The sequence below is a fragment of the Vicia villosa genome, linkage group LG4 (genome assembly GCF_029867415.1).
Source record: "Vicia villosa cultivar HV-30 ecotype Madison, WI linkage group LG4, Vvil1.0, whole genome shotgun sequence".
Classification (NCBI taxonomy): Eukaryota; Viridiplantae; Streptophyta; class Magnoliopsida; order Fabales; family Fabaceae; genus Vicia; species Vicia villosa.
The window spans coordinates 169,682,376-169,697,959 of record NC_081183.1 but is presented as its reverse complement, the minus strand read 5'-3'; the positions used below and the strand labels follow the sequence as shown (position 1 = coordinate 169,697,959).

Here is a 15,584-nt window from a genome sequence, read left to right as displayed (position 1 = left end):
TCAAGCATATAAACAAGACTTTTTGAGGAAGACAGTCCCCAGATTCCCCTCGTAGAAAGCATTATTGCCGAGGCACAAATTGCCTTTCAGTACATGTAGAGAAGCCGGGGGGTTAGTCATACTTAGTAGGTTATGTTTGATTGTATTGTTTTTTTTTTTAAAATTTTCAGAACAAATTACGTATGATCGATACATTTTTTACTTTGATTTTACTTTAATATAACTGGGCTTTAAAAAATTACAATGTTAGGACAATGTTGCTGCCTTGAAAACATTTATAAGATTTTTTGAAGATGCATCTTCGAAATATTCATTGTGTATAATTGACCTTTTAAATTATTTCAAAAAAAATTCAAAAATTTATATCGGAATATACCTCAAAATTATTACAAAGATGCACCTCCGACTCAAATTTCGACAAAAATAAAATGTGTGACTGAATTAGGAAACTTTATGTAATTTAAGTTGCATCGAAGATTTTCTCCAAATAAAGAACAAATATTTATGTTGCTAAAATATGTGAGACACTTTTATAAATTTTTAAATTTATTTTATCATTAATTTTTAAATTAAATTCTTACACCTATTTTTTATTTTTCCCCGCAGTAATATGACGCATCCAAAGAAAACACAATTCCAAGCCAGCCGTATTTATAACCCTCTAAACCCTAATTATCCATGTTGCAGCAGTTGCGACCATAAACCTCGCCTCTCATTTTCTCTCGTCGTTCAATCCCAATCCCAAAATGGTGAAGAGAAGCAAGAGTGAGTAAATCGATTTCATCTCTCCCATTCCAATTCCCCACTAATCTCTATCATCGTTATCGTTATTATCATTGTTTAATTGATTTGCAGAGAGTAAGAGTAAGAGGGTTCCATTGAAGAAGAAGTACAAAATCCTGAAGAAAGTGAAAGAGCATAACAAGAAGAAAACCAAAGAGGCTAAGAAGCTTCTTCTAAGTGGGAAGAAGAAGGTCGAGAAGGATCCTGGTATTCCCAATGATTGGCCTTTTAAGGAACAAGAGCTTAAAGCACTTGAAGCTCGTAGAGAAAAGGCTATTCAGGAATTGGAACAAAAGAAAGCCGATCGTAAAGAAAGGGTATTGTTTTTTCTTTTCAATTTGTATTGTTAGATTTTGAAAGGAAGAAAAAATAATTGGATGTTTTTGATATGTTTTGGGTTTTGAAAAGTAAGTAATAGTATTGGAAAGCGATGGGAAATCTTTAATTCCTTAATTGAAGTATAGCATGAGGATATAAATGTATGCTTTATTATGATTTATTCTGATTTACTATGGTTTGTGAAATATTTAAAATGAAAAATAATGGGAAATTTTATTTGATAATGAATTTGTGAGATAGGTATTTTTTCGGTTTTCTAGTTGAAGTATACTTTACGAGGACACATAGTTTATGAACTTTAGATTTCACTGTTTCGTTTGTTTTTCTTTCTAATGAAACCCTCTAATCTTGAGAACGGTGTCACACAATTCCCTCAGATACTAGTATGCTTCAAAGACGTTGGATGTTTATATTATGTGTTAAGCTTGATATAAGTGGCTTTACAAAATTTGAAATCCTTTCTAGTTTTGTAAGCATTGTATAATTTCTATTTTTCTAATGATATGAAACTTTACTTTGTTTAACCGTTGTTTCAGGCTCGTAAAAGGAAGTTGGGTTTGCCAGTGGATGATGATAACTCTAAATCAGTTGAAACAGCTTCTCTAGAAAATGTTCCAAAGGCTAAAGGTATTGTTATTTTAAAATTTGCTGCAAAATTTTTCAGGTCAAATATTTTTGCCTTAAATAGCTCTTATATTCATTGTGTTTTTATTTCTTTTATTTCAGTGGATAGTTCAGACAGGGCCTTTTACAAGGATTTGGTAAAGGTTATTGAGGCATCTGATGTCATACTTGAGGTTCTTGATGCCCGAGATCCCTTGGGTACTCGTTGTGTTGACATTGAAAAAATGGTGATGAAAGCAGGACCTGAGAAACGTCTCGTGTTGCTTTTGAATAAAATTGGTAACTTTCCTGATCACCCTTTACCCTCTTTCTCCTTTTAGGATATTTTTCCCATTGAGTACTCATTTGTGATTTTAAATCAGATCTTGTTCCTCGAGAATCTGTTGAGAAGTGGCTCAAGTACCTTAGAGAAGAGTTACCTACTGTCGCTTTTAAGTGCAGTACACAACAGCAGCGATCAAACCTAGGGTGGAAATCTTCTAAAAAAGTCAAACCAAGTAATACTTTGCAATTGAGTGATTGTCTTGGAGCTGAGACACTGCTCAAACTATTGAAGAATTATTCAAGAAGTTACGAGGTAACAAAAGATCATCTTCTGTTGTAGTGTTGATGTTTTTCAATCTGTTTTAAGTCATATCTTTGATTTACAATACCTTCCATTTGCTTGTTTCTTTATGTATGCACGGATTTGACATTTTTATGTTTGGGTATAACATATTTCATGATACTTTTCATTCTATACTGGCCTTGATTATGTAGCTAAATAACGTTGAAAGCTTTTAAGTCAGAAGAGTATGCTATATATGATGACATCCTTTATGTTCAAAGAAGATGCTACATTTGATTGACTATTTTATTTCCTCCCAATTCTTTGTAGCTTCACTTATAGTCTTATAATTTATGGTTCTTATCTATTTTGGCTTTGTCTTTCACAGATCAAGAAGTCAATCACTGTTGGTTTGGTTGGACTGCCGAATGTTGGTAAGAGTAGTCTTATTAACAGTTTAAAGAGATGCCACGTTGTCAATGTCGGTGCTACTCCTGGGTTAACAAGGTCGATGCAAGAGGTTCATTTGGACAAAAATGTTAAGCTGCTGGATTGCCCTGGTGTTGTTATGCTGAAGTCTCAAGGAAATAATGCTACTATTGCATTAAAAAATTGCAAGAGAATTGAAAAGTTAGAGGATCCAATTGGCCCAGGTACTTGAAGTCACTTCCTTCCCCCATTATTAAATCTACACATTTAAGTCTTCTGTATATCCCTCCATTTTTTCATACTGAAATTCTTTGATGCTAATAAAGAATTGAAATGTTATCACTTATCAACTAAGGCCCTCTTCTAACTACTCCCTTCATTTGTACCAGAACATGCCTCAAAAATTTTAAACCTCACCAGCTAGTTCTTGGTGATGAAAATGCTCTTTCATTTGATTCTTGTCTCCTTCTCTTGTTCTAAAATATTGAGTTAGGTGATATAGTTAACAATGCTACTGGTGGGTGTTGATGGATACACAATGACCAAGATTTTTCCCACTCAGTATGGTGCTGGCTACACCAATCAAATGATACCACAATATCTTGTTAAGAATCAAGTTCACATATAAATTATTTATCTCTAAATTGTTCTTAATGATTTGATTTTTGATTTTTCTTGTTTTATCACCTTTAACTATTAGACTATTTTCTATCTGGTCCGCTCTCCCTCTCCTTGTGCTTCAAATGGATGCCTAAACCACTAAGACACGACTTTATCTTCTTTTTTTTACAATGAGAGATCCTAGGGTTCTCTTTATTAATAATAATATATTCCTAATTCAATCTTTTTTATGTTCTAGTTGTTAAATTAAATGTCACAATGCCAATATAAGTTCTTTTTGAAGTTAATTGCTTGGCTGCATGTTTCTTTTTTCTGGATGTAAATCAAAGTTTAATTATTGAAATCATTTGTTATATGTTTTGAAGTCTCCTTAGAATTTTAATTTTGAAATCTTAACTTTTAGGCTATTATGAAGTCTAATCCTTTTTTCACTTTTCTTCGACAACGCAGTGAAAGAAATTCTCAAGCTCTGTCCCGCCAGGGTGCTGGTAGCTCTTTACAAGATTCCAACTTTTGAATCAGTTGATGACTTCCTACAGATTGTGGCTACTGTTAGGGGCAAGCTCAAGAAGGGTGGAATAGTTGACATTGAATCTGCTGCAAGAATAGTTCTTCATGATTGGAATGAAGGTATGCATATACATATTGGAATAAGCTATAGATAAACTGAATTGAAGTTTAAAATTAGGAAGAATTTGGTTGCCTTGCTAAAAATTTATAATTGCACTGTTTCAGGTAAAATACCATATTATACTATGCCCCCAGTTAGTGAAGCAGAACCTTCAGAGGCCAAGATAGTTTCAGAGTTTTCTAAAGATTTTAACATTGATGAAGTCTACAATGGTGAAACTTCTTTTATTGGGACCCTTAAATCGACCATTGACTTAGATCCTGTTGAAGTTCCTTCAAGTTGCCCTCTCAACTTTGATGAGACAATGTTAGAGGTATGCTTTTGATGTTTCTCTAAGGAACGATTATTTAAAATTTTGTTATTCGGTTTAAATACGTTATTTGGGAATTTCAAGACCATTTTCATAATAACATAGTTTTAGTCCGTTGAATTTATTAATTAAAACATCTTACCCTCTTACAATTTGTTTTTCTAGGATAATGAACAAGTTACTTTGCCAAAACAAGACGAAGCTCCTAAGAGCATAGCTGACAATGATGAGGATGAATCCATGGAATCTGATAAAGATGATGATGTGAGCAAGGACAAGGCTAAAACTGCATCTAGTAAACAAAATGAGAAGTTATACACAGCGGATGGTATCCTTAATCCGAAGTTGAGGCGGGCAGAGAAGAAGAAAAAGAAGAGGGCTAACAAAGCCGGTTCATCTGATCCAATGGATGGTGATTATGACTTCAAAGTTGATTACTTCAAAAAAGACACAATGGATGTTGAAGGGGGCAGTGGTGATGACGATAATGACGGTGATGATGAACAAGTTGACTCTGAGGTTCCCATGTCTGGTGTTCAGGTTGATGAATGATTGGGATAGACATGGTTCAAGGTTGCGTTTTTAACTTCGCTTTTGTTTTTCAATATCTTAAATTGTTGCATTAGTTGATACAATTGTTGTATATACAATTTTGGCAAGACAGAAACTAAGTTATGGATAGGTCAAGAATTGAGGCATCACAAAAACGATTTGTTTCTAGATTTTTTCTGGCTCTATTAGTTCTACTACAGTCTTATAAACTATTTAGATTACGCTAAGTTTTTCTGAAGTATGCTTGTTTATTTCTTAGATGTTTGATAATTCAGGGGAATGCCAAATATGCTTAAGGCTCAGCGCTGTTTATCAAGTTACTCTATTTAAATTATATATTTATTGAAACATATTGTGTTCAATGGAATTTTATAGTTCTATGACTTGCTGTCCAATTCAGTTTCGATTTCTATTGTGTGAAAATTTCAAAGTTTTTAATTTCAAAGTGGCGATTATGAAAATCAAGTATAGTTATGAACTATTTTAAATTTACTGTAATATTTAGCACTTATTTTACAAAAAAATTAATACATGATCTCTTTTAAAAAACCAAAACCTTTTGCTTAGAAGTTCGTTTACACATAATGTGCAATGTAAGAAGAGAGAATTTATTCATGTATTATGTGTAAATGGACTTCTAAACCCACTACATACATCTTCCTAGTGTGCATTTTTGCATGTGCACAAGAAAGACAAATGGTGTGAAGCGAAGTTGGAATTTATGTTCAACTCATATAAGCATATATTTTTAGGTTAGATGCCATTGCCGTTAATCAAACTCTGATATTCATTGTATATCTTAATTACTGGTGGTAATTATCACTTTGTGTGTACATAAAAAAAAAGTTTCAAGAAAACCTTTAATTAAAAATAAAATCAAGAAAATCATGCAGTAGAAAATAAGGAAAAATAATTCTCTTATTACTAAAAATAAAATCGTAAATCATAACAAAGTAAACTAAAATTTAAATCTCAAATAAGGAAGCACTTATACTTGATTTCAAGAGTTAATTGAATAGGCAAGATATCTAAATTTACAACATCATATCACAAGTCACAAATGTGGACGTGCCGGAGTGGTTATCGGGCATGACTAGAAATCATGTGGGCTTTGCCCGCGCAGGTTCGAATCCTGCCGTCCACGATTTTTCATTTTTTTTTTGCCATTTTTACCAAATCAATGCTCACACAATCACCACATGTTTATTACCTCACCACAAATCCACAATCTTAAACAACATCATTTCCACTTTCACTTCCTTAATTCCCATAAACAAAGACAACAAAACATGTTCCAAAACAACTCTAACAACCTATGCACCTTCCCTCTTCAATTCAATCCCAAATCCAACAACTTTCACCTATAACACCCTCATCAGAATCCACACTCTCCTCTCTTCCCCTCTCTCCATCCTCCAAATATTTCTCTCTCTCCGCCGTCTCTTCACTCCCAAGTCTTCAAATTCAGGTTCCTCAATAACTCATTCGTTATAAACTCGCTTATTTGTGTTTACTCTGTTAACGACCATGTAAATGCTGCCAACAAGGTGTTCTATCAAAGTTCTTATAGAGATGTTGTTTCTTACAATGCTATGATTGATGGGTTTGTTAAAAGTTTAAACTTGATTATGCACATGAATTGTTCGACGAAATTCCCCAAAGGGATAATGTTTCTTAGAGTACCATGATAGCGGGTTATAGCCATGCTAAATTCCAGATGCAGTAGTGTTTGTGATGAATTACCAAAAACCTAAAGATGGGTTGCATTTCCAGATGCAGTAGTGTTTGTGATGAATTACCAAAAACACATGGTTCTTGAATTGAAGTACCAGATGCAATAGGTGCTTGTGTTGAAGTACTAAATGCATTTGGTGCTTATTTTTATTTAGTTTTCTCTGGAAAAAAACACTAAAAATTAATATCAATAAATATATAACATTAATAAATGATGAATATTACGACCATGTATACCCTTTTCATTATCTGAAGCATCAAGGTCACTTATACCAAGATTGTCATAAGCATATTTAATATCCATATCATTATCTACAAAACTAGATGAACCTATATTATCAACACCATTCACAAATTTCTTACGAGTGTGCATGTGTTTCTTTGCAACACATTTTACCTACGGTTTTAAAATTGCCATCACCTTTTTTACCAATTATGTCAAATCCATCATTCAATCCAAGAGCCATCTCATCCAGGGGTAAAGCTACAGCCCAACGATCCCGGACATGCGCCCGAGCTCAACCCCTCCTTTTGTTGTATATTTCCCACCTAATAGTCAATTTTTAGAGAACACCAGGGGCAAAATTAGTAATGTTTAGACAAAATTAAGGGCAAAATTAGTATAAACAGGGTGTGAAATTTTTAGACAAAATCAAAGACAAAAGTTTTAGACAAAATAAAGGGCAAAATTAATAGAAATAGGGTGTAAAATTAGTAAAAACAAAGGTGTAATTTTTTTGCCCAGACTCCCTAAAATTTCTGGCCCTGCCACTGACTCATCCTCAATATCATCAAATGTTATACGAGTAGCTTCATAGTCACTATCATCCTTATCACCACTTCCATCTCTTTGTTCATCTTGTTTCATATTATTTCCACCACCAGCTTGTTCACCGTCTTCCGCATTAATTCAATCATCACATTGTTCATCTTCTTAAACATTATTTCCACCACCATCTTGTTCACCTTCAACATTATTTCCATCATAAAATTGTTCATCTTCTTCAACATTAATTTCACAATCACCTTGTTCATCTTCTTCAACTTTATTTCCACTATCATCTTGTTCACCTTCTTCCACATTATTTGCACTACACCTTGTTCATCTTCTTCAACATTTATTCCAACTACACCTTTAACAGAATGGTCAACATATATGTGTACTACACATTTCATTTCAATGACATATTTATAAACCTCATTAGAATCCTTATCAGTGACCATTCTCTTGTATTTGTCTTCATCATTTTATACAACCATAACCTAAATTTTGAATGATCAATGTAACACTCCAAATTCTACCAGAAATTATAATGCAGAAATCAGAGTATTTTAAAAAAACTATCAACAAGCATTTGGGATATCACATTTACTTCATATAAACAACACATAATCAGATACGCAACACTTCAATCTTAGAGGATCACAAACGACTTATATTAGCTCTAAGAACAAACCAAATTTTATTTAATATGTAGCGGAATCATAACATTCGACTTTATAAACAAATCATCTTTCTTCAATCAGAAACAACTTTAAAACATCATAGTACTTCTCATTATTCAACTTAGAACTCAACAACTTATATATTAACTACATGAAACAACAAAATAAACCCCCCAAGTGCTACGTATCAGAGCGACACACCAACTGGACTCGATGAAGCTACAAACTTCCACAACTATACTTAAGTACCTGCCCATTTTCCATGGTAGGGCAAACATCAACAGAAGGGGTGAGATATCAAACAGTATAAAAGAATGCATGATAACTTATAGCAAAGATAAGATCATACACTATTCACCACTTCTCATCTCAAAGCAACTTGCATCACAACAACAATGTTAACAATCAATCATAATAACATATTCAAATTCACAACTAAGTCATCCACAACTACAACATTTCCCTCATAATCACAACGAGAATCAACGTGACTATTATCGCGATAAATGTCAACAAAACATAGCAATGAATTCACAACCACGAATCCAACTTAAACAACAACATAATCAACTTAATCCAACTTAAACAACAACATAATCAACTTAAAATAACAATCATTCATCAACACAACAACTCGATATGCGACTCATTATGCAACTCAAACTATGCAAATGCATGTGGTACCAACATATTCAACTTCATAATACATCATCATCATATAATCATCCTCGTCATAACAACAACTATTCGTCATAAAGAGCATACATCATGTTATTTCAAACATAATCATTTCCAACTATACAACAATATTCACTTATGCTTATCCACACAATACAACCTATCAACTTTGACCATAGGGTCTACAACAACAACTACAATAAATTTAACATACTAACAAACAAACATAATTACATGTTATCCACAATTCATCAATACATAATGCACACAAACATGATTACATGTTATCAACAATTCATCACATAGCTCGCACAAACATAATTACATGTTATCGACAATTCATCAATACATAACGTACACAAACATGGTTACATATTATTAACAATTCAACATATAATGCACATAAACATAGTTACATGTCATCAACAATTCATCACAAAACACATAAGATTAATCATAAGTTATTCACACAACAACATCATAATTAATTCATATTAATACATGATTAGAGTCAATTTCATGAGAATCTAACATAAACCCTAACATTTTCAATTCCACAACTAAACTCATTATTTCACTATCAATGGTTTACTCACAACAAGCACAACAATCTAATGTACATAGATTATCAATTGCACACAACTTATCACATTTATATCATCATACTAGTCAGAGACCCGTGCTGTCGCCCGGGTGCATTATTTGTGGTGTAGTATTTTTTGAACTATATGAAAAATGTGAAGTAAAGAAGTTTGACCAAATTCCATATATAAAATGGAAATTAACTTTTTTTACTAATAAGATATTGATAGTATGAAAATTAGGTTCTAAATTAAAATAATGATCCACAATAAAAGATTTAAGATAGATCAACACGATAAGTTCATTCATATCTTAGATCATTTGATAAGGTTTAGTTGTTGGTGATATATAATTGTTATTATAAAATCACTAATAAATAAAAATATTAAAAAATAAATATGTAACAAATCAACAACATGATAAATCAAATATGTTTAATAACATTAACTATTTACAAATATTTTGTTAATTAAATAAAAAAGATATTGCAGTGCTAATGACCCGTGATTGAATTGGTGATGAAATTATCTTTAGCCGTATATTTACTCGATACAATAAAATATATGTATTAGTTTATTAAAATAAAATAGATATTGTGTCGATAATAACCTGTAAAATAAAAGATTAGTTGTTTGCAATGCTATTGAGTATTATTTAATTTGATAAGTTTTTTTTTAATTTTATTAAAATTAAAAAATCATTTTTTTGTGATATTAAACAAATAGAATTGATAAAAATTAAATAAATAATAAATATATATATATTTTTGATTAATGCTAAATTAAACAAAAATACAGGAGCATTTATTTCAATTTATTGTTAGGTTGTTAGTTCATAATAGATAATAAAATATATAAAAAATAAAAATTTCAAAATAATTTTGACAAAAGACAAGATATATTTTATTAATTGTTTTTTTATGCTAAAATATTTAATTATGACATTGAATGAGGAGCTGTATGTTTTAACTTTGGTGGTTTATGAGACATTAAATTTGTACTAAACCAAGATGATAAAATCGTGTGATAAAAAACCGAGATGATAAAATCATGTGATAAAAAACCGAGATGTAAAGTTTCTATTAAAAAAGACAATTTACACATAGTAAAAACTTTTAAAAAAAATTATTTTATTAAGATATTATTTTTTATCCATTAGGGAATTTATAGCATGAAAACAAATTCTTTCAGAAGTGCACCATTTATTCTTCATACAGCTGATTTTGAAGTTAAAAGAGAAACAACCAACCTTTGAAAAATTCTTCCGAGTGACTTTAGCTCACCTAAAGTTGCAGAAATCGTGCCTCGTAAACATAAATATCACCCAAAGTAGATTAGCAGAGCCATTATAAACCTGTAAATATCATGTCTACTATAAAGATAAATAATAATAACATGATGAAGTGCCTTTTTTTCCCTTAATGCTCAACCACTAAGATGACATGGTCACTAAAATTGAATATGACTTTAATACATGTAAGGGAGCTAAATGCTAGAGATAAATTTGCTAGTATCTACCAAACCACCAACCAATGAAACAAAAAGTAATAGTAATACCTCGGTGGCCTAATAACAAAATTGATGAATTGCTCAATCATCTTGCTTCGACATGTATACTATTATTATTATTATTATTATTATTCCCAGTTCATTCAGAGGTTTTCAATAAAAGAAACAGAACTTTAGTTCATCCTCAATTTATTCCCAGTTCATTCAGAGGTTTTCAAAATGAAACCTAAAATGCAAAATTTTGCTGCGTCTCAGTTAATGGCATCTACAGTCTTCCTCTGTGCTGCATCTGCGATACTGACTTCTATGAAATTCCTTGCACCACATCTAAACGCAAATGATATCTGTATCAAAGACAGAAGCCTCATTTTTGTCCAATGAACTTGTGCTTTTATGGGTTTGAGTTTTTCAATGGGTTTTGAAGATAACCCAAGATATAAGCAAAAATTAAAGGGAAAGTGAATTTTTACTTTGCAGCTGCTAGGGTTTTTGGTATTCCTCACATGTGTTGTTTGGTAAATATAGTATAATGTGTGGGCTTCAGAAACAACCCAACAACCCTTAGTAAAAAATATTAAATAAATTAAATGAATCAATCAAGTTGGACCAATGGGAATGTAACACTTGGTAAAAAAGGTGAAAAGTTTGTGTTGTATTTAGTTCATTACGAAAATGCCATTTTTCCTTTGTAAATGTAATTTGTGCAAGGGACAAATCGGTCAGATTGGTCAATCTCTTATTATATGTTTGTATAGTAGATTCCATCAAATCATCAAATACCCAAAATTTCACATAGAAGAACATGGATATCAAGTATAAAATCTATCCACCATAACATACTATCATACAACCCTTTATCATGAAAGAACCCCACTCTTACCTTGGTAAATATGGACTCTTTCACCATAGCTCTAAGCTTTTCTCCAAAAGAAATCATTTCTAACATCATTTGGAGACACACCTAAAACGTAGTTCGGGAATCAACTTATCAGACGAACTTAAAACCCTCAAAATCAAAATCGCTCCGGTCATAACTTACCTCTATGGGTCAGGAACATTGTGTCCAAGTACCGCAACGATCCAACGGTTGGATTAAGAGATACGACCGTTTTTCCAAGGTGACTATATGCTGAAACATGTTGCGAAAATTGAGGCTTCTTCCATAATTTTTCTTCTTCCCTCAAGTGTTCCTCGCTTCTTTCTTTTCTCTCTTCTTTTTCCCTCAAAATGAGTTATGAGACTCCAACTCTAAAACCTTAACTTTCTACTCTTACTATCTCTCTTATGTCAATTGGGCTTAACCCACCAATCCATCCATTTAGTTATATCTCTCTAATAACTCAATTAAGTCAAACAACACAAATACTCACATAATTAAATACTTAAATAGTTATTATATCACAAAATAACAAAATAAATAAGTAATTATTAAAAACATCAAATAATATAATTATTAATATAATTAATAAAAATATTAATAAAAATCGGGATGTTACAATCAAGACCACTAATCTCTTTCAATATGCCAATAGCTTCAAAGAAGCTCCATTTATCAGGATCGATATCAGTGTTAGTTACCAATTTGTGTAAATATCTTAGGTAATTTTTGGTAACTTTCAAGTCTTTTTGTGGTTAATAGTAGTCTTTTATTATCATTTGGTACATATATATTCTTATATTTATATTATTGTTGAATAGTTCTTATCTTTGCAATTTCTGTTGGATTTTGTAGTTTTTATAGATAATTAGAAGCTTGGACCATGGAAAAAGGATTTTGATGATGTTCCAAGACCAAAGCCAAAGATTGCTGAAAAGAGGAAGCGCGCTAAGCGAGGTTGAGCCCGCTAAGCGCGATTTTGAAGAAAAGAAGGAAGTTCTGGCAGAGAGTTCCGCGCTAAGCGAGGTCTGGAGCCCGCTTAGCGCGGTTGGGCGGTTTAAGCAATTTTTGATGGCGCGCTTAGCGGGCTATACCGTGCTAAGCGCGGTCTGCGAAACTTTGTTTACTAGTTTATGGGGCAGATCACTTTTAGGGAGATGTAGAGATATTTTAGAGAGAAACAAGAGCATAATACACTGTAGCAAACATAGAGTTGAAGATTGGAAGCCTTGATCGTCGATTAATCGCCTTTGATGCTTGTTGATCTTCATCCTTTCCTTCTTGTGCAAGCTACCATTCTCATGGATAGCTAAACCCCTTTTGTATCAAGATAAGATGTAATCTTCCTAGCCTTTTGTATGTTTTTCTTGTGGATATATGTGTATGAACAAGTGATGATCAATATAGATGGTTTAGTTTGTTTATTAAAGCTTTTTCTTTGGTAAAAATGTTTGAGACATCAATGTTTGTATCTAGACCTAACTCATCATCTTTCAAACAATAAGTTGCAGACATGGATTTAGAGTTTGATGTTTACTAAGTATCGGTTTTAAAACGTTATTTGTATTGTTTAAACGGTGGAGAAATCGTCGGTTGAACAATACGGTAAATCTAGCTATATCGTTGCGGACACGGACGATATAGGTGTCGATACGTAATTATATTGATCGTTAGCAAGTTCATAAGCATATATTTATAAGGAAACATACAAACTTAGGTCGATGAAATCGAATCTTGATGCATTTTCTTTAACTTAGAACCTTCATTAATTTACTCTTTGCTACTAAAGTGATTGAATGACCTTTTGCAAACCTAAAACTAAAGTAACATTAACTCAAGACAAAATAGGCTATAGAACGGCGGTGATATCGCAATAATCCCTGTGGATACGATATAAACGAAAAGTACACCACAATACTCTTTGATGAATCATGTCTAAAAGCTTTCCTAGAACTTAAAGCAAATTTGACCACCACACCCATAATTGTCGCTCCTAATTGGTCGCTTGAGTTTGAACTCATGTGCGATGCGAGTGACTATGCGGTGTGCGGTCTTAGGCCAAAGGAAGAACAAACAATTCCATGCTATACATTATGCGAGCAAAGTTTTAAATGAGGCACAGGTTAACTATGCCACTACCGAAAAAGAATTGCTCGCAATTGTATTTGCATTGGAAAAGTTTCGCTCTTACCTCATTTGTTCTAAAGTGGTGTGTTACACTGATCATGCCGCAATCAAATATCTTCTCACCAAGCCTGATTCAAAACAGAGGCTTATTCGGTGGATTCTTTTGCTTCAAGAATTTGATCTTGAAGTGAAAGACAAGAAAGGTACAAAAAATTTGATTGCGGACCATTTGTTTCGGTTAGTGAATACCGAGGTGACAAACAATGAAAAAGAAGTGAGGGAAGAATTCCCCGATGAAAAACTGTACATGGTACAAGAAGTTAGACCCTGGTTCGCAGATATGGCTAATCACAAAGCATCTGGCTGGATACCGGAGGATCTAACTTGGAATCAAAGAAAAAAGTTTTTAAACGATGCTAATTTTTATGTTTGGGATGATCCTCACTTGTTTAAGTTGAGTAGTGACAATCTTTTGAGAAGATGTGTCGCGGATGAGGAGACAAAAAGCATTTTGTGGCATTGCCACAATTCGCCGTATGGTGGTCATTTTAATGGTTTGCGTACGGCCACAAAAGTCCTTCAATCGGGATTTTGGTGGTCTACTTTGTTCAAAGATGCTTACCGCCATGTTGCCTCATGCGACAGTTGTCAACGAACTGGTGGAATAGGGAAAAGAGAGGAAATGTCCCTCCAAAGTATTGTAGAAGTAGAAGTATTTGATTGTTGGGGCATTGATTTTGTTGGACCTTTCCCTTCCTCTATGTCAAATGAATACATCTTGGTAGCTGTGGATTACGTGTCTAAGTGGGTGGAAGCGATTGCTTCACCCAAAGCGGATGGTAAGACCGTGATAAAATTTTTGAAGAAAAATATATTTTCGCGGTTTGGCACGCCAAGAGTATTAATTAGTGATGGTGGATCTCATTTTTGTAATGCCCAGCTAGAGAAAGTGTTGGAGCAATATGGAGTAAAGCACAAGGTGGCTACTCCATATCATCCACAAACTAATGGGCAAGTTGAGAGGACCAATAGAGAAATTAAGAGAATTCTTTAGAAAACTGTGTCTAGCTCTAGAAAGGATTGGTCAATGAAGCTTGATGAAACCTTGTGGGCATATCGGACCGCTTTCAAAGCACCGATCGGTCTTACACCATTCCAAATGGTGTACGGTAAAAGCTGTCACCTTCCCGTAGAAATAGAACATAAGGCATATTGGGCCTTGAAGCTTTTGAATTTTGACCACAAGTTGTGTGGAGAGAGAAGAAAAATCCAACTAAATGAGTTGGAAGAGATGAGATTGCATGCCTATAAGTCTAATTCAATTTACAAGGAAAAGACCAAATTCTATCATGATAGTAAGATTCAAATTAAGGACTTTAAGGTAGGGCAATTAGTTTTACTCTTCAATTCCCGGTTAAGACTTTTTCCGGGAAAGTTGAAGTCTAAATGGTCCGGACCGTTTTTGGTCAAAGAGGTTAGAAGCCATGGGGCTATTGTGATAGAGGACCTAAAATCAAAGCAAGAATGGGTAGTTAATGGTCAGAGGTTGAAGGTTTATCGAGGAAGCGATTTTAATCGTGAAACTTGTGTTTTATCGTTTGGTGATCCTTGATTGCCTTTGACCGTCGAGCTGACCGACGTTAAACAAAGCGCTAATTGGGAGACACCCCAATTTGTAAATATTCATCTTGTTTTATGTGTTTTTTACCGTTTATGTTTTGTGCGTTCTGGTCGAGCCAAAATCAGTCTACCGGTAAAGTTGCATTTGCTGGTAGAAGAAAAAATTTTCTGTGTTC

At 33.2% G+C, this 15,584-nt stretch overlaps 1 protein-coding gene and 1 non-coding gene across 3 annotated transcripts; both read left to right on the top strand.

The window, feature by feature from the left end:
- Positions 1-606: 606 nt before the first annotated feature.
- LOC131595867 (guanine nucleotide-binding protein-like NSN1) lies at positions 607-5,057 on the top strand. 2 transcript variants are annotated; one of them, XM_058868372.1, is made up of 9 exons: positions 607-765; positions 856-1,100; positions 1,659-1,749; positions 1,849-2,025; positions 2,109-2,323; positions 2,682-2,946; positions 3,794-3,973; positions 4,079-4,287; positions 4,450-5,057. In XM_058868372.1, the coding sequence occupies exons 1-9, from the start codon at positions 747-749 to the stop codon at positions 4,834-4,836; spliced, it is 1,788 nt and encodes a 595-aa protein (XP_058724355.1). In that variant the 5' UTR covers positions 607-746; the 3' UTR covers positions 4,837-5,057. The 2 variants fall into 2 exon arrangements, with proteins under 2 accessions (XP_058724355.1, XP_058724354.1); XM_058868371.1 differs by having other exon boundaries at positions 1,659-2,025.
- Positions 5,058-5,898: 841 nt separating this feature from the next.
- On the top strand, positions 5,899-5,980 carry TRNAS-AGA (transfer RNA serine (anticodon AGA)). The gene has a single exon. It is a non-coding gene; the product is annotated as a tRNA-Ser (tRNA).
- The last annotated feature ends 9,604 nt before the right edge of the window (positions 5,981-15,584 follow it).

Bases quoted from the DNA above. Each gene is read 5' to 3' on its own strand.
- LOC131595867 (XM_058868371.1), top strand. The intron at 2,947-3,793 runs GTACTTGAAGTC...TCGACAACGCAG, and splicing joins AGAGGATCCAATTGGCCCAG to TGAAAGAAATTCTCAAGCTC. The intron at 4,288-4,449 runs GTATGCTTTTGA...TTGTTTTTCTAG, and splicing joins TTGATGAGACAATGTTAGAG to GATAATGAACAAGTTACTTT.